This window comes from Hyaena hyaena, unplaced genomic scaffold, assembly GCF_003009895.1.
Source record: "Hyaena hyaena isolate Hyena2069 unplaced genomic scaffold, ASM300989v1 scaffold_239, whole genome shotgun sequence".
Lineage (NCBI taxonomy): Eukaryota > Metazoa > Chordata > Mammalia > Carnivora > Hyaenidae > Hyaena > Hyaena hyaena.
In genome coordinates this window covers 460,602-479,793 of record NW_024080871.1, presented here as the reverse complement: position 1 = coordinate 479,793, position 19,192 = coordinate 460,602, and the positions used below count along the sequence as shown (strand labels likewise).

General features: G+C 32.2%; 1 protein-coding gene across 2 annotated transcripts in view; it reads left to right on the top strand.

The window, feature by feature from the left end:
- KLHL1 (kelch like family member 1) overlaps positions 1-19,192 on the top strand; it is a 368,129-nt gene that overhangs the window by 229,914 nt on the left and 119,023 nt on the right. For both annotated transcript variants that reach the window (XM_039244388.1, XM_039244387.1), the window contains one exon: positions 4,204-4,390. In XM_039244388.1, coding sequence (XP_039100319.1) covers positions 4,204-4,390 — 187 coding nt within the window. The remainder of the gene's footprint in view (positions 1-4,203; positions 4,391-19,192) is intronic.

Below are 19,192 nucleotides of genomic sequence, written 5' to 3'. Positions count from 1 at the left end.
TTATTTGTAATGTTAAGGAAGTATCTATACATGTAATTTAATGCAGAGAATCATGACAAAGATTCTAACCGAGAGATTAATATCTTTGACATATAAAGTTAAAATATACAGAAAGGAGATCATTTTTTTACATCATATTACAACGATTCTATTTTCGTATTTAAAGGTTGGCAAAAACAATGCAGACTCTAGGTTCTTAAATAATACATCCATTTACATGAGGCAATACTTTTAGAGTCATAATTTGAATTTATTGCAAGCATTTGAAATAAACTCATATAATGCCCTTGGAAAACTGCAGCTGAGGAGTGTCTGTGTATAAACACACAGGATTAAACTATTCATCAATATTTTCAAGTTGCTAGACATATGGCTATTTTAACATGTTGTTCAATTGCTCAAACTATTGACATTCAAATTATTTGTGTTTTAATAACAAATGTAATGGTCACTTTAAAAACATATTATTTTAAAAATAGAATCTATATTTGTTTTCCCCAAACTGTAATTAGTAATAAAGCCAATGGAATTTTAAGAAGAGTATGGAAAAAGAATATAATAATGTTTTAATACACACACTTGCAAAAAAACATATCTAATCAGAATTCATGACATTTCTGGCAACTGGAATGTTGTAACAGTTATTTTGAGAATTCTAGATGTTAATGGATAGATTATTCTGGTTTTTCATATTAGTCAATTCTGAATATCATACATGATTCTTGACCATGTTCTATTCTGCAGCTACAGGCTTACACTTAACTTGCAGATCATTACTTCATTACAAGAATAAACCACCACGGTTATTGGGAGATAGGACATATTTGCAAAGTGACTGGTTAGCTGACACAGATCCAAGAATCAACCCATTAGAATTTTATATAATATTAATTGTCAGTATATCCTATGCTTCTCTTCCTTTTTAGTCTCAGGATATTTTGATTTCTCATATTACTGCTAGATAATAAAATATTTTGAAATGTTATTGTTTGTAGAGAGTCAAATCTTTTCTTGAAGTTTAATACACTGTTGATTTATATTGATGTAGTAGATTGTTCTCATTGTAAGAATATACTGACATGCAGATTTTGTGAAACGTTCAAAAAACTTTTTAAATTGTAAAATAAATTATATTATGATTATCCTTGATTGGGAAGAGTATTGGTAGGTAGTATCCGAGGAACAGAATTTGATTTGTAGACAATTATTTTACAAATTCTTGTATATGAACATGAAGATGTTTCTAAGTATTATACTATTATTGAAACACATTGCTATATTTTCTAAATTTAACAAAGGAGCTGTCACAATAGTTTAGGATTCATTAAAAATTGAAGAACATGAAAAACAAAACTATTTTTCATTTCATAAGGAAGATTAACTGGTATTAATCTTGGATTACTTTAGGAAATCTAAAGATAGTTCAAGTTTAAAGGACAGGTTAACAATTTTATTATTCTGAATTTGTATCTTCATTTAAGACGAAATAATAATGCTAAAAAGTGTTGTCAGAGGACATGAACAGAGACACAGTATTCATAAGCAATAGTTACAAGTCATAATTTGAAAAAACACAATAATAAAGTAAAAATGATTATGAACAATTCAATTTTTTAAACGTTTATGTATTTATTTTGAAGGAGAGAGAGAGTACACACATGTGGGGGAGAGGCAGAGAGAGAGAGGGAGAGAGAGAGAGAATGCCAAGCGAACTCCACACTCAGCACAGAGCCTGGCATGGGACTCTATGTCACCACTGAGAGATCGTGACCTGAGCCAAAATAAAAAGTCAGACTCTTAACCAACTGAGCCACCCAGGTGCCCCTCAGTTTCTTTTATAGTAAAAAACTTTGCCAAATGATTAGAGGCATGTGAAAATTAAGAAAATTTACACAATGTCTTGTTAATAAAAGGAAAAATATTTAAGTACAGAATACCTTGCTTATTTTATAGAAATAAATTACAAGTTTTAGCTTTATTTTGTACATCTTCCTTGTTATACTTTGAAATGAACAATTTAGAATATTTTATAATATTTTAAACCCAAGGTTTTACTTATTAAAATATTGAACATTATTTTTACATATTGATAAGATTAAAAAGAAGGCCTAGAGATATTTTTAAGCTAAAACTAATCCACTCTAATTAGTTAAAAGTCATTTACATATTGGAAATAGTGTATGAACTCTTTTTTTAATGCAAATGGCACTTTGTACTCATGTGTTAAAAGCTTTAAATATTTCCATCTATGTCATGAATCCATTTATCTGAAACCCAAGCCTCAAATTTCCAGTTAAAATTTTTGATTGTGAGTTACAGATTTCCAAGACACAAACACAGAAATGAAGCACATATCTTTTGAATGTGCTTCTCTTTTTTCCCCTTTTATTTGATATTTAACTGTTTATCTGGATAAGATATTCCTAGAATGTGCTCCTAAAAAAAGAAAGTTTCTTATGATCAACTAATCCCAAAGTTTCTCCAAAAAGGTGAAAATGGAAGAGAAGAGAAGAAAAAAGAAAAGAAGAATTGGAGCCAACTTCAGCCATGTATACATTTGTCACTGGAAAAGCAAATTATTTTCCTTTGAAGGAAAGGAAAAGCCTTAGATGAAGAAAAAATATACTCTGATACAGAGATGACCAAAAGCTTTATCAAAATACTTTTTTTTCTTTTACTTTATAAAGACCATTAGGGTCTTGTTAGAAATAGATAGTGTCTTTGGTGGTCAAATTTTTTTTTTAAAAATTACTGAAAGAAAAAATAATAGTCCCTTAAAGAAAGCCATTAGAGATCTTCCATCCTATTCCATACCATTTAAGAAAATTTATGTTTGTTTGTTTAGTGTTTAGAATGAAAGTGGGTAGGAAGACAACACTGAGATTTCAGTGTACAAAAAGTGCAATGTAGCCAAGAATTTAATTGAACATCTTCCATCTATATTCCAAACCATCAGGAAGCTCTAAGACATTAAATTCCTTATTCACCATCAGAACTATCATGTTATTATCTACATGTCATATAAGTTGTCTTATGTGCTTTTGTCTTCTTCTTGTCATTTTCAATCATTTATGTGTCATGATAACTAAATAAATTTACTTAATTAAAGTTAAAATTATAGTGTTAAAATTGATTATTTAATTATATGCTGCCATCATATATTAACTTACTTACTCAATACATATTTGAGTTCAGATATTGTCGTTTCTTATTGATGTGGAAGAAAAGGTCAGTGAGTCAATATTAAATTTTCAACTTATTAATTTTCTAAATATTTGTGACAGATTTAACCATTTGAAAGGAAACATTGATTTATTAGGAAAGAGAAAGTGATGCTGAAATAGTAAACAAAAAAGAAATGAAGGAAGGAAGGAAGAAAGGAAGGAAGGAAGGAAGGAAGGAAGGAAGGAAGGAAGGAAGGAAGGAAGGAAGGAAGGAAGAGTCTAAGGAACAAAAGAGGAAGAGGAAAATAAAAGATACTATGGATGTGTTCAAAGAACTGTACACAGAAGAATTTCCAGGGAGTGAAACCCTGGTGTAGCAAAAGAAAAATGTAATATAGCTTCAAGCAGCTGGTCTTATTCTATCTGTCCCTCAGGTGTTAGATTTTTGGTATGAAAGTTCTTAGTTTCACTATTGGAAACTTTGCCTACTATACAACTTTAAAACTGCTTGCAAACTTAAAGAGATAAAGACAATTATTTTCATTTTTATTGATTTTTTTTATTTTAAGGGATGTTAAACTATACCTGAAATATCTTAAAATAAATATATGAATATTTATGAAGATTGTTACAATGCAATTTGTTGAAGGTTATTTTTAAATTTCTTTTCCCAGACAATTTTATGTCCAATATAGGCAACTATATTTGATTTATAAACAGGTTTCATAAGAGGAAAAGGAATGGAAAAAAGTGATTTCTATAAGTTTTTTTATAACCTACATAATAAAATGACAATAAATAATATTGATTAAAAAATAAAATCCATTCTGTTTCTCATGGAAGCCTTCCGTCTTACTCAATGTATTTTCCGTTTTACTTCTATTTATTTTTTGTCAATGTAATTAATTTCTATTACATTTTGCATCCCTCCCAATATAGGGGTAATATCATAGGCAGTAGGCTTCTAATTTTAACTACTGATGTCATATACTCATTCCTATAAAAAGCATTATTAACTGTAATTATTTGTTATTCACAGATATTGGCTGACTTAGAAAACCATGCATTATTTAAGAATGATCTGGAATGTCAAAAACTGATTCTGGAAGCAATGAAATATCATCTATTGCCAGAAAGAAGAACTTTAATGCAAAGTCCAAGAACTAAACCTAGAAAATCTACAGTTGGAACTCTGTATGCTGTGGGAGGAATGGATAACAACAAAGGTATATGATTCTTTGTTTGTTTTTTGGGGTGTTATTTTGTTCTTACAATTCTTGACCTGTATGATGCAACTTGTATCAGACCATGACACAATTTTAATATTGTAATCTGTATAATATACCAACATACCTCACATGCTTTACACATTAAGATTTAATATTAAGGGGAAAATTAAAAGAACATCTCTTACTTTCAGACTTTAGTTGCTGCTTTTGCTTTTTATTCATCTTTAAATCCTTAATCTCTTGTGCATTATGTGCTAGACTTCATAGGGAATGAAAAGGGGACTTAAAGAACTTACTTACAAGCACAGACCAAATAATTGATTGGATATATTGACAACTATATTTCAATTCTAAGTAAAAGAAATATAATGTCCCAGGTACATGCTTGCTGAGAACGATATTATGAAGAAGAGAGTTTCTGTTTTTGAGGCATTTGAATCTCACACAGAAGCCAAGCAAATAAATAGACAACTATAAAAAATGTAATGACTGTGACAGTTATATTTTACAGATTTAACTGTGATTACCAACTTTGCTTTTCAAAGGGAATTGAATGATTCATTTAAAAGTTGAGCACATACATTTGAAGGTTTTATTCTTACATTTCTGTAATTAGTGGGAAAATATCAATGATTTGTCTTCTTCAGCTTGTCATATGTGAGCTCACAAGACAAATAGCATAACTGTCATGTTTATGTCTGATAAGTGATATAATTATCCACCATACATTTAATGTACACATAAAAGATATAGTTGTCAACAACAGAGTATGATCACATGTTCAATCTCTATTAAAGATGTTTGTTATTAAAGAAATGGAGGCGGGGCGCCTGGGTGGCTTAGTCGGTTAAGCGTCCGACTTTCGCTTAGGTCATGATCTCGCGGTTTGTGGGTTCGAGCCCCGCGTCGGGCTCTGTGCTGACTGCCAGCTCAGAGCCTGGAGCCTGTTTCAGTCTGTGTCTCCCTCTCTCTCTGACCCTCCCCTGCTCATGCTGTCTCTCTCTCTCTCTCTCTCAGAAATAAGTAGAAAATATTAAAAAAAAAAAAAAAGAAATGGAGGAAAGCAATGAAACTTACACCATTGTGAACTGAGATCCCAAAATAGCAGCTAAAGGGACATAATTTGGGAAAGATACATATTCTCATATTTTTGTCTGTCATGAAGATAGCTTGCAGCTGACTGTTAGATGGTGTTCAATAGTTTATTTTTTGACAAGTTTAATTTCTGTTCACTGGGACATTAATTTTTCATAATCATTACATTAAATGAGCACCAGGTAATTTATATTTATATATATACACATATGTGTATATATATAAACATAAATATAAATGTTTATAATATATGTATATATAACAATCAGTTATATATATACACATATATGCATTCATAAATATAAATGTTTATTATATATTATATATATATTAACAATCAATTAATGAGAATAAATAACTTGTGTGTTAAGAACTAGAGAAATGTCATTCATCTCTCTCCTGCCTTCTCTCTCTCCATTTTTTTGCTGATTCTTTAATATATGTTATTACATAAGAGTTTTCAAAAAGAAACAGTGGCTCAAAACTTTTTTGTGAAGTGGTGAAATAGAAAATATTGTATCAGATACAAATCTGATCAAAAAATAGTCCAGATTTGTACTAAAATGCCAAAGAAAATCTTTCAAGCTAGTGAAACAAATCTATTAAGCTATACCTATGCTGTTCTTATGAGAGAAATAAATACCAAATAACAGAAACCACATGACAAAATTAGTCATCTCTTGTAGTAGCGGCATGCAAACTTTATTTTCATATTATAATAGGTTTCTTGTGTCTGTAAAAGGAAATGCCCTGATTACCAGTGGCTTTCAATAAATATATGCATCCAAGTCTCAGATTTTATAAATGGGTAGTGGTTTTATAATGTTTCAAATTTTAAAGTCAAATGAGTGAATTTCTTTTTAAAGAACACTATTAGGGGCGCCTGGGTGGCTTAGTCGGTTAAGCATCCGACTTTCGCTTAGGTCATGATCTCGCGGTTTGTGGGTTCGAGCCCCGCGTCAGGCTCAGTGCTGACTGCCAGCTCAGAGCCTGGAGCCTGTTTCGGTCTGTGACTCCCTCTCTCTCTGACCCTCCCCTGCTCACACTGTCTCTCTCTCTCTCTCCTAGAAATAAATAAAACATTAAAAAAAAAAAAAAAGAACACTATTAGAGGTGTCTGGGTGGCTCAGTCAGGTGAGTGTCTGACTCGATTTTGACTCAGGTTATGATCCCAGGGTCTTGAGAGCCAGCCCTCGGCTGGGCTCTGCACTAGGCATGGAGCCCACTTAAGATCCTCCTTCTCCCTCTGCCCCTACCCTGCTCACATGCTCTCTCTATATATAAAATAAATATAATAATAATAATAATAATAAAAACACTGCATTCTACAGAAAGAATGCCCGTACCAGATCCATTCCACTTGTAAATATGCACACAATAATTTTTTCTAAAGAAGAAGTCAAAAAAGAGGAGGAGGAATGGGGAAAGGAGTCGGTGGGAGATTGGAGAGGAGGAGAAAGAGGCAGAGGAGGAACATTTATTGAATCTGTTTTGCTTCTGATGAAGGCTGAATAATAAACATACATTAAAATAGGTACAAAAATTACTATACTCTCAGGGCACCTGAGTGGTTCAGTTGGTTAAGTGTTAGACTCTTGGTTTTGGCTCAGGTCATGATCTTGCAATTTCATGAGTTCCAGAGCCGTGCTGGGCTCTGCACTGAGGGTGTGGAGGCTGCTTGGGATTCCCCCCTCTCTCTGGCCCTCCTCTGCTCACGCAGTCTGACCTGGGGCCTGAACTCATGGAGTCTACTGAGTTAAAGTGTTACCAGCATTTGAATTTCTCTAAGCAATCTTTGAGTTTGAAGACCTTTTTTAAAAATTGATCTTTCTTAATGATTCTGAGTTTTCTTTCACATTAAAATTGAATGCCAACAAGTTACTAATTGTTACACATATTCAGTAAGATAGAGGCTTTAAAAGAGGGTGCTATTACTGGAGATTTCAAAAGATATTCAAGATTAAATGAATAATACCACAGAAAAAAATATTTGAAGAAAAGTTTAGAAATTTTTAACATATCCTTAACCCTATAGGAATCAGATATTAATATCCCATAAACTTAGATACAAATCTGATACTTAACACCAAACCTCAGAGAACCTATTTTTCCTAGTAGAGCAGATACATATAAAAGTCCAATGTTTCAAGGGATTTAAAGAGGGAATAGAACATTTTCAAGGTAATCCCTCCTATTTGCATCATGCTTTTACTGCTTTAACAGTAATTTCTACACCTTATTGTATAATCTTTAAATAGGCATTAAGATTTTATCTTAAAATTGTGTTTGGAAGGTAATAAAAAATGGAATAAAATGTAAAAAGAAAAAAAGGAAAAGAAAAAACTACAGCAAAAAAAATGGAATTTATTTGGCATGATTATTTTGAAAAATAACACAATAGATGACATTCAGTGTGGTATTTCTGAAATTATTTACACATTTATATTGTGCTTTATTGATGGCTATATAAACATTTTATTGGATTCCTCTTCAGCTCCATAATTCCTGAGATTAAGATGACATCACATGAGATAGATAAACTATGGGTACAATGCTTACAGATTCTTCATAGATATGAAAATTCAGAGCATGATTTTCTCCTCTCTCCTTTCTTCTTATAATCATATATGTACACATTCAGTGCTTATGCACATCTTTTGTACATCTATTTTGCACCAGGTTCTGCATTAAGAATTTGTGTACTGTGGTGAACACTATGAATATGACCCCTACCTCACAGAGCTACCAAGTTAATCTGGGGAAACAAATAGTAAACAAAACACTTCCAAATAAAATGAATGTTATAAAAAGGGAATTGCAGGTAGAAGGAGCATAATGGCTGAAAAGCCAACCTGGTCTAGTCTAGAAAAGTAAGGAAGTTCACAGAACATGTCTGCTCTTTTGTGGTGGTGGTTGTTATTTTCCCAGCAGAAATCCAAAGAACTATTAGGCATTAATTTGCATACTCTTAGAATGAGAGAATGGTCTTGGTGAGGAGTTCCAGACTGTAGGTACATTAAAGGTGAATGTTTAGAGTTGAAGAAAAGTGACATTTTCCAAAAAATGAACTCCCTTATGGCTGAATTATAGGCAGTAGGGAAATGAAAGCATGGTAGTGAAGGAGAGACCCAGTAGGCTACCCTGAGACACTTTACAGGATCAGTTCTGATTTGAAGCTACAGAAGTCTTGGAAGGCTGGTTAAGCAGGTTTTGAAATCAGGGGGATGCCTATTCAAATTCAGGAGTGTCACTTAAAATCTCTAGTATACTTTACTCTTTCTCGGCATTATATCCATTTCTGCAAAAATTATATTCATTAAATGGGATGAAGTATGTAAAGAGGTTAAATTAAAACACAACAAGGCATTCCAACATGTTTCGTGCCAAAGCGACTCCCAAGGGACTCAGCAGAAACCCTGTCTGACCTTCCTAATCACATGGAATAAGGTCAAGTCATGTAGGAACTTTGGAGGCATGAGACTATCAGGGTGCTGTGAAATAACAGTGATATGACACATGGAAGGGATGAAGAAAAAAAGATATTCATATACATGACATTTATATTTATAGCATGATATATATGGTAAGTGCTTTTTATGCTAAATTGAACATTCAAATATGATGAATCAAATGAGAAAAAAGAATCAAGCCATAAATAGAAGTTTACAATGTTTTAGAAAGCATGATTTAATTTACTTCTATAACAGAAAAATACTGAAAATAAATATTTAAGAATGTATCAGTAGATAGCACATTTTAAAGCCAATTAAAACATTATTATATGTATTCATATTTGTTCTACTATGAATTGAGAAATCAGGGGACATAAAAGTAAATATAATTTTTAAAAAGTCAATAAATACAAGTTGTTTTTATAAGGAGACTGATTTTCTTCAAATGGTGTCAGCTGAAATCAAATACAGATTTAAATCAATGCAGTAAATTATATTGATCAATTGGTTGTTTTGATAAAATTTTATTAAAAATCATACAGTAATCATCATAAATTTTTAGAAAGCTTGATTAAAAGGTAAAACACTAATTGTTTACTTTCAAGTGCTTGTATTGACTTACACATATGTATGATTCATGTAAGCTATGAAATAAAATTTGGTGATAGTGTTTAAGGGAAAATATTTGCATTAAAATATATTTTTTGGGTATATATTCTGATATGAACTAATTTTTAGGCAATTCCTTAGAAATAGGAATAGTTGGGTTTTGTACTGATTAAAAAATAGTATTTATTTTGGACATAATCTTTTTCAATCTAGTAATGTGCATATTGAAAATATGATAAAACTACAACAGTATAGATAAGAAAAATCAAGTATGTACTTACAACTTAATTACAGTCCTTGTTAACAGCATGGTATATTTCCTTTTTCCAATTTCTATGAATGTATGTATGAGTGTGTACAGCCATAAATATATATCTGCATTTATATAGAGATATACCTATTTGCATTCATCTTCACCTCAGTCTTTTTTATTATCTAGATAAAGTTCTAAATATATGGTGTTTAATAACATACTTAAAATTATTATTTTTTGCTTTTATTCAGTATTTGTATTATATGTATAAATTTATAGTTCATTAAAAATTTTAAATACATAATATCAAGAAGCTTACTAATTCTTATACATATGAAAATGCCAGTTTCTTTGAGCTTAGTCCTATTATTAAACTCTTGGTAGGACCCAGTTCTTTTTTCTTTAAAAGATGTCATCACTAGCATCTGCATGCATCAAGAATTTTTCCTAACCTTCAAGTGTTCTTTATATAGATTATCAGATTAAAAATTACTGGGTAGGAAGGTTAAGCTGTTGTGACTTACAAGCCACTTTCTTTCTGGAAAGTTTATAAGAATTTATAGCATCATCAAATTATACAATGGGACCAGTTTAAGAGTCTTCTCAGCCAATATTCTGCCTTAAAAAAAAGACCTTATTTTAAAAATTTTCTAGGGACACCTGGGTGGCTCAGTCAGTTAAGCATCCGACTTCGGCTCAAGTCATGATCTCATGGTTCGTGGGTTCAGCCCCACGTCGGGCTCTGTGCTGATAGCTAGCTCAGAGCCTGTAGCCTGTTTCATATTCTGTATCTTCCTCTCTCTCAGACCCTACCTTGCTCATGCTGTCTCTCTCTCAGAAATAAATAAAACATTAAACATTATTTAATAAATTTCTAGCATAACAATAGTAGAAAAAATTATATAATAAACATGTTTTCATCATTACTTTATTTTTTTCTTAGTAATGAAATTGAGGTTTAATATACTGAATATACCGAATTCTTATGTATAAAATCATGTATATAATGATATAGAATGACATATTAGTTCCTTTTTATTATTACAATTCTTATTTCATTGTCTTGAGCTAATTGCCTATATCATATAGTAGAAAGTTCAATAGAAACAGTTCATGGGGTGATACTCTCATTTTTTTTATTTTAAGAGAATGAATAATGCTAATATTTTACAAATTCGCTGTAAATATCTAATAGAATATAGCATCTAATATCTATGTTATAGCATAGCAATACTTGGCAATTTCTGAAAGAATGATGCCTCTATATAGAGATTGTGAAAAATATTATGTTGTCTCAGAGAGAATTTACTTTCCTTTTGGCAAAAACTTGAGTAAGAGGAAAACTCATCTTCCAAATCAGGATTGGATGATTTGAGACTAAGGTGCAGTATTTTGAGCACTGCTCTACTCCTAGTTTGTTTTCAATATCTTATGAGAGCCCCGAATACCCTTTTATTTTCAGAAGAATGAGCTGTAGCTAGATTTTAGCACTTTAGTTTCTATCTTCTGCCTGGATTTCTGCCTCTCATCAGATATGTCTTAGACATCAGCAAATGCAAAGAGAAGACAAGCAACAATCCCCCACCACTGTCTTTTTTGAATCTAAGGTCCTAACTGCCTTGGTTGTCTAGAAGCACAGGCTCTGTGTCTTCCCTGCACCTTGAGACTGACTGCCAAGAAGCCTGCACAATGAATATTCCCAAGACTCAGCCTCTGGCTTCTTGTGAATCAGCATTTCTTAGGGAGAATACGACCAAGAATTGTTAAGCTCATTTCAATGCGCATCTCTTTTATGGGTCTTGACCTCTGAAGTGCCTTGTTTTAGTCTCTAATGTCTTTAAAGGGCTAATTTTTGGAGTATTTTAAAACTGTTGCTTTATGGTTACTCTCACGGAGATGGTTTTATACAAGCTTATCTATCCTAGTTAAATGTAGAGGCCCCTGTGAATTTGTAATTTTAACAATTTGTTTCTAAAAATTCTCTCTTTTGTGTGACTTATAAAATAATTATTCGTGTTCTCATCTTACTTATTTTTAAATTTCTTCCGTTAGTTATTTAAATGTTTTTACATGTTTATTTTCTATCCCGTAATGAATAATCTCAACATCTAAAAGTTTGAGGGTCTAAGCATTGTCTGTTGTTTCTGACAAGTCTCATTATTGTTAGTTTCTTTTTGTGTTGGATAACATTATTTTGAAGTCATAGTTCATTTGTGGGGCTTTTGGGGGTCTCAATTGGGGATGTTTGCCTCCAGCAAGGTTAGCTTCAACCAAGAACCAGGGGCACCACTGACATAAGCCCTATCAGTCCTCTTCAAAGCTCCAGACTTCACGCAAAGCCTCTGGTTCCTTCTCCCACCTTGTGGTAGGCCAAGGGCAGGTGCTCCAGAATCCATTACAGGTGTAGACATCTGCCCCCAGGAAGTGCTGCCTTTTGTATTTGCTTAGCTCTCTCTCAGGTTTTACCTCACTGTTCTTTCAGCTATTTGGTTGTTCCCTTGTAGTTTTTTCACACTTTCACTTAAGTCCAGCAATGCAAAAAATAGTGTTATGATAGCAATTTGCTTGCGTGTATTGGTATTATAACTAGAGGGCACGTCAGCTTGTCTTCCTTTCTCCAATAAACAGAAGCCTCTTTTTTTCTTTTCCATTTAGAATTTTTCTTCATAGACTATTTTACCTCTTTTATGTCCTATACTTTTTGGAGCATAGGTATTTTGTTTAGAATTAAACTGTTACCAACCTGACTTTTTCCTATCTTTTGCATATTGATAAAGTAGATCATTGATATATCCATGGTTAAATAATTTCTGATTATTCACAAATTTGGGAATACTATCCAAATATAACTTAAAAATCTAAATATTTAAAATAGAGATTATAATTCTAACTCAAAGTATTAAATTATATCATGTACTAAATTAGAACAGCTACATACAATGTAGATGATGATTCACTAGCAATTTGATCAAATCCCCACACATTTTTCTGATAGCAAATTGTAATTCAAACTCAAGCTTAATTAGAAATTTATACATATCTTGTACCTATGGGATCATTAGCAGATTTTCAGAACTACAAGTATAAATTAATGATGTAATAGATCAACATTGTTACTTCTAGTAGGTTTTTGGTAAATATTTGTCATATGTAGTTTACCACTTTTTTTAACTTTTTTAACATTTATTTATTTCTGAGAGACATAGAAAGCATGAGCGGATGAAGGTCAGAGAGAGGAAGACACAGAATCCGAGGCAGGCTCCAGGCTCTGAGCTGCCAGCACAGAGCCTGACGCGGGGCTCGAACTCACAAGTGGTGAGATCATGACCCGAGCCCAAGTTGGACACCCAACCTACTAAGCCACCCAGGTGCCCCTTATTTAACTGCTCTCAGTAGATGTCTAAAATGAACAGATCTCATATATATGTGTATATACATATATGTATATACATATACATGGAGCAATAACTTTGAAGTATAACATTTATGAGTATAAACCATGTATTTATATGAAATTCTCCTTTTTTTATAATTGAAGATCTAAACAACCCACTGTAAACAGAAGATTGCTATTACCTAAATAATTTTCGTAATATAATCCTTCAAGTAGAAAAAAAATATCATAAATCTATATCCGTCCTCAGTAACTGAACATTGAAGAATGATAACATTGTTTCATCATTGACATACTTTGAATACCTATTTATTTTTTTAAAAAAATATTTATTTTGAGAGAGAGAAGTGCACACACGAGTGGGGGAGGGGCAGAGAGAGAGAGAAAGAGAAAGGGAGAATCCCAAGTAGGCTCTGCTCTTCAGAACAGAGCCCTACATGGAGCTTGATTTCACGAACTATGAGATAATGACCTGAGCTGAAATCAAGAGTCCTATCCCTTACAGAAATGCTGATGCATAGGAGCACATGTACCCCAATGTTCATAGCAGCACTCTCCACAATAGCTAAAACATGGAAAAAGCCTAAGTGTCCATCAATGGGCAAATGGATCAAGAAGATGTGGTTTATCTATACCATGGAATACTACATGGCAATGAGAAACAATGAAATCTGGCCATGTGTAGCAGCAATATGGACGGACCTTGAGGGTGTGATGCTGAGTGAAATAAGTCAGGCAGAGAAGGACAGATACCATATGTTTGCACGTATAGGAGGATTAGGAGGAACTTGATGGAGGAACAAGGGGGAGAAGAAGGGGGGAAATGGTGGGGGAAAGGGAGAGAGGCAAACCATGAGAGACTCTTGAATGCTGACAAAAACTGAGGACTGATGGATGTGGGGGGGAGGAGGGATGGGCATGGAGGAGGGCACTTGTGGGGATGAGCACTGAGTGTTATGTGGAAACTAATTTGACAATAAACTATTTGTAAAAAAAAAAAAGAAAGAAAGAAAAAAAAGAGTCCTATCCTTAACTGATTGAGCCACCCAAGCAACCCTCAATGCTTACTTCTAAGTACAATGATATACAAAATTTCATTTCATTTACTTTGTATAACAAATATGTTGAGAGCATAGTCTTAATTATTTGATTTTGGCAAAGGTTGAGATTTTTTTTTTTTTTTGAGAGAGAGAGAGAGCATGCTTAGGCAGAAGAGGGGCAGGAGAGGGAAAGAGAGAATTATAAGCAGGTTTTATACAGAGCCCTATGAGGGGCTGGATCTCACCATCATAAGATCATGACCTGAACTGAAATCAAGAGTTGGGGGCATAACCAACTGAGCCACTCAAACACCCTTAAGAAACATTCTTAATTTCTACCTTTCACTAAGTTTGTCAAGATAGATTTTAAAGGCAGAGCTCTGTGTAATTCCAAAATTAGTGTTATTTCTTTTACCCTTTTGCCCACATTTAACCTTTTAATGATGAGATGTGCTGAAAGTGACTTTTTTAAATGCCAACATAAGAGCCTGACATACTTTTAATACTTAATATATGATTTTTCTTTAGCATTTTATTGACATTTAGGACTAGTTCTCTAGAGAACACATTAGGAATATAAGAAAGTAGGTAATTGAGAAAATCAGATATTCTCTATTATATTTATTTCTCTTTCATGTTTTGTAAATTAATTTTTATGCACACAGAATTATAAATATTTTAAGTATTTTCCCCTTAATTTAAAATTCTCTATTTGATCAATTTCTTATAAGCTTTACCTTTTAATAACATATCTTCAAAATGTAACATAACAGACATTTCATAAGAATTCAGACTGTATTTTAAACTTTATTCTAAGAATAGGCATGAAGAACTACTAAATTAGTATTTTTAAAGAACAAAAACATGTATTTAATTAAACTCCAGAAAATTCACATACATGAATACAAATTTATAAAGGTCACATTCAGTATATTGTTTTTAAAATAAAAATTTCTTATTAAAAGTGTTCACAAATATTCTTTTTCATTTAACTTTTATGTCGATATTATTTCCTCAAAGAACAAATTATCTGTGTGAAAAAAAGGAACTTTTAGATACATGTGAAATACCCGGTATAATTATTAAATAAAAGCAGTATAATTCGAACAAAGTCATTAAATTTCCTCCTATAAAAAAACCATTAATATCCTGTCTAGAATATACCTATCAGCAATATTTCCATCTAACTTGGCTTCAAATGTCTATCATCAGAATTGCTCTGCCTTCCATAACTAATCAGTTATCAGAGCCTGCTTGATTTACATCAGCATTTCCACTACATTGATTGAAGCTTTATCACCTTATGCCTACAGATCTGGGGTAATGCATGTGTTCCTCAGATAAACTTATTTTTTCTCACATCACATAAATAAGCTACATAATGATCTCTCTACCTCCAGTCTCTTTCCAGTTCTGCATACCCAGCTCACTACAGGCAAACCAGTTTATCACCACTTTCAGCATAATTACTAAATGCAAAATAATGAATAATAATAATAATAACCTTCATTAGCCGCCTAAGTAGAACCCATTCTTTATTAGTGTATGTATCCTTCACTGGCTATCATTTCAAATTTAACCAGCAGGTTTTTTCCTATTTTTTTTCCACAAAAATGCCTTGATATAAAATCTTTAATCTTTATCAAATTTCACAACTCATTTCCTCAGGTTTAAAGCTTTACACAAGTCACAGTACTATCCATACATACACATTGTCTTTTGCTTCAGTGTCTTTTACCTTTCATCACCCCTGCCTTTGCTAGTCTAACCCTATTTAAGATCCTTCCGCCCCTTAGCTGCATCTTGTCCATCTTTTATAATATCTTTAGCATTTCGTACTTACCGATTTTATTACACCAATCCAGTTATATTGAAAACATCTGTTTTTATGTATTTTATTTTCCCAAAATCTTATAAAAGCTTTGAGCATTTAGAAGTTAAAAGAATCATAAAGTGAGCATCCATATATTCAGCTTAATTTTATAGTTAATATTTGCTCATCCATCAAATTTTTAATGCATTCAAAGTACTAGACCTAGACACCCTTCATCCTAAAAAAAACATTGCATGCTTATTAACTAGGTTGAATATTTTTAGACCTTTTAAATGAAATTAAAATGTAGTAAAATGCATAAATCTTAAGTGAAACCTCAAATAAGCTTTTTCCAAATATGCATACCTATATAATTCAAACCACTAACAAGACAGAGAACATTAACCATTACCCCAGAAAGTTACCTCATATCCCTATTTAATCAGTCCCCAGCTTCCACATCTCTGAAGAGAACTACCTCTTAAAATTTCTTTCAACTTAAATTAGTTTGGCCTATTCGTGAACTTTGTATGGCTGTAATCACACATTTCACACATTTTTTTAGGTTTCTGTCAATCAGTATAATATCTCGATGATGATTCATCCATGAGGTTGTATCTATCAATAGTTCAATCTTTTTAATTGTTTAATAATAGCTGTTTATCCATTTTCATGACAATGGGCTCCTGGGGTCTTGTCAATATTAGCATTTGCAAATAAAGCTGCTGTCAACAGTCAAGTACAAGTATTTTTTGTGGCCACTGCATATTTATGTTTAAGAAATCTATCAGCTGATGCTATAAGATACATGATCTGCAAAGAAAATATATATGTGGAAAATACCACTGAAAATATTTCTTTACTTCTTGAAAACTATACAAATATGTGACTAAATAAATCACAAAATGTGCTATTTTCACTATGCGTAATTATTACTAGACCTATTTGCTTTTTCATGGTTTTGTTCTTCTAATAATAACATTTTACATGCTGAATAGCAACCTGGGCCTTTTGACAATGTTTATGAATATGAAGTATTATTTGATATACCGGAATTACAGGATGTATTTTTATTTAACATCAAAGCTTTTGAAGAATTTTATATTAGTTCTGTTTCACACTCAGGTAGTCTTGGTGTCTGACTCCTAGGGAATTCTTTAAGACCATGCAGCTTTAATGTGGTTCAGAAATACAAATGTACACTTATAAGTAATGATCCATACAAATGATGATATATCCTCCAAGAAGTGATTTAAATGTGAGAGCAAATTTCATGAATAAATACCAAAGGGGATAAGCACATTTCATTTACTCTATTACACTGGAGTCTTATAAACTATACATATTACTCAAGGAATCCAACCATGCCTGCTGAGAGAGGGAGATAATAATTTCAATGATGAGGGTGATGCCATTTGCAATTTCTCTGGAGTAATAAGCAGGAGATAGGAAAAGTGAAAATGTTGATGCCTCAAAAAGTCCCAGGGTCCATGTCCTGTGGGAGTATATTTGTACATTTATTTACTTACTTTTTTATTTTATATAAAAGCAAAGTATACATAAAGAAGCTAAGCATTTCATTTTGCATCAACACCAAAACACAAAACCAATTATAAGTTTCTGTACTAGATTTAAGCTGTTGAAAATATAGTAATATATACATGTAAGTACATCATACGCATGTACATGTACACATATTTATGTAAGTCCATATGAATGGGCATTTACTATAAATATAAGGGATTTAAAAAAATAACAATTTTAATTATTTCAGGACTTGTGGCTTAACTATAGACTTGAAGGCCTAACTCCTCACCAACAATCCCAAATACACTTTAGTGTGTGCAGTTTACTCATTTTAGTAAAAATGAAACAATTAGAGTTGTGTGAGCTTTAATAAGTAATTATTCCAAACATGAGTGTCTCTCCTATAGAAAATAGGAATAATAATATTACATATCTCTGAGACGCTATAAGAAATATCAACAGGAACACATGTAAAAACCTTAACTGGATGCTGATTCAGTAAATGGTAATGGAAGTAATATTGTCAAGAGTTATATATTATTCGTTGCTGGTAAATTTTTTAAATGTTTATTTATTTTTGAGAGAGAGAGAAACCACATGTGTATGAGTGGGGTTAGGGACAGAAAGAGACAAGGGGATAGAGGATCATGACCTGAGTAGAAGTCAGAAGTTTAACAGACTGAACCACCCAGGTGCCCTCATTACTGGTAAATTTTTGTTCACACTTAAGCCTCCAGTCATTGGGATTGAGACTTTGATGGTTCACAGAACAAAGCCAGCTAAAAAGAAACATGACACTAGTAAGCTTCTGACTTCTAGACAAAGTTCCATTTGAAAGGAAGTTTATGAACATGAAATTCACTTATAAAAACAGCTATGCTTTGCACCAAAATTTGAATATCAGTATCAGTGTAATCATTATCCAAATAAGAATTTAAAAGTAGATATTATACTTTCTATTATACAAATAATTTTCATTTATTACACTATTCTTAAGCTTGACTCAATCTATTGTCATAAGGTTCTAGTTAGAGATATTTTTGTTATGCATGATTCCAACTTCCCTTTAAGTTTCTTGTTTGCAGGTGACCATTGCCAATGTCTACCTATGAAGCATGGGCATGAATTAATAACATTTTTATATATTTTACAGTCTTAAATTATAATTCTATTAGATTAAAATAATTTTTAGATAGGTGTTCACATTTTGAATAGTAAATGCAACTTTCTGATATTCTGCTAATATTGCTTTTTCTCCCAAATTAGGAAAAAAAATATTTTGTGGGTTTTTTCCCTTAAATCTCTGCCCCAATTATTGGAAAGTGTTAATTATGAAATTGGATTATAATTGTCCCCCTTTTATAGCTGGTTCCTCATCATTTCCTTAGTTCCCAGATTACCAACTCATTCTTTTTGACTATCTAATTTTGCTACAAATATTCATACAAACTTCTATTCACTGTTCTTAGTGCTGATAAACCAAAGAGCACAAGTCCCTGGCCTGTTGTAGCTTAACTTATATTCAGGAGAAAACAAAAAAATACACGTTAGTATGAAATATTTCATGTGATGGCTAGTTATAGAGAAACATAAAGAAAGTGGGGTGGGGTGTGCAG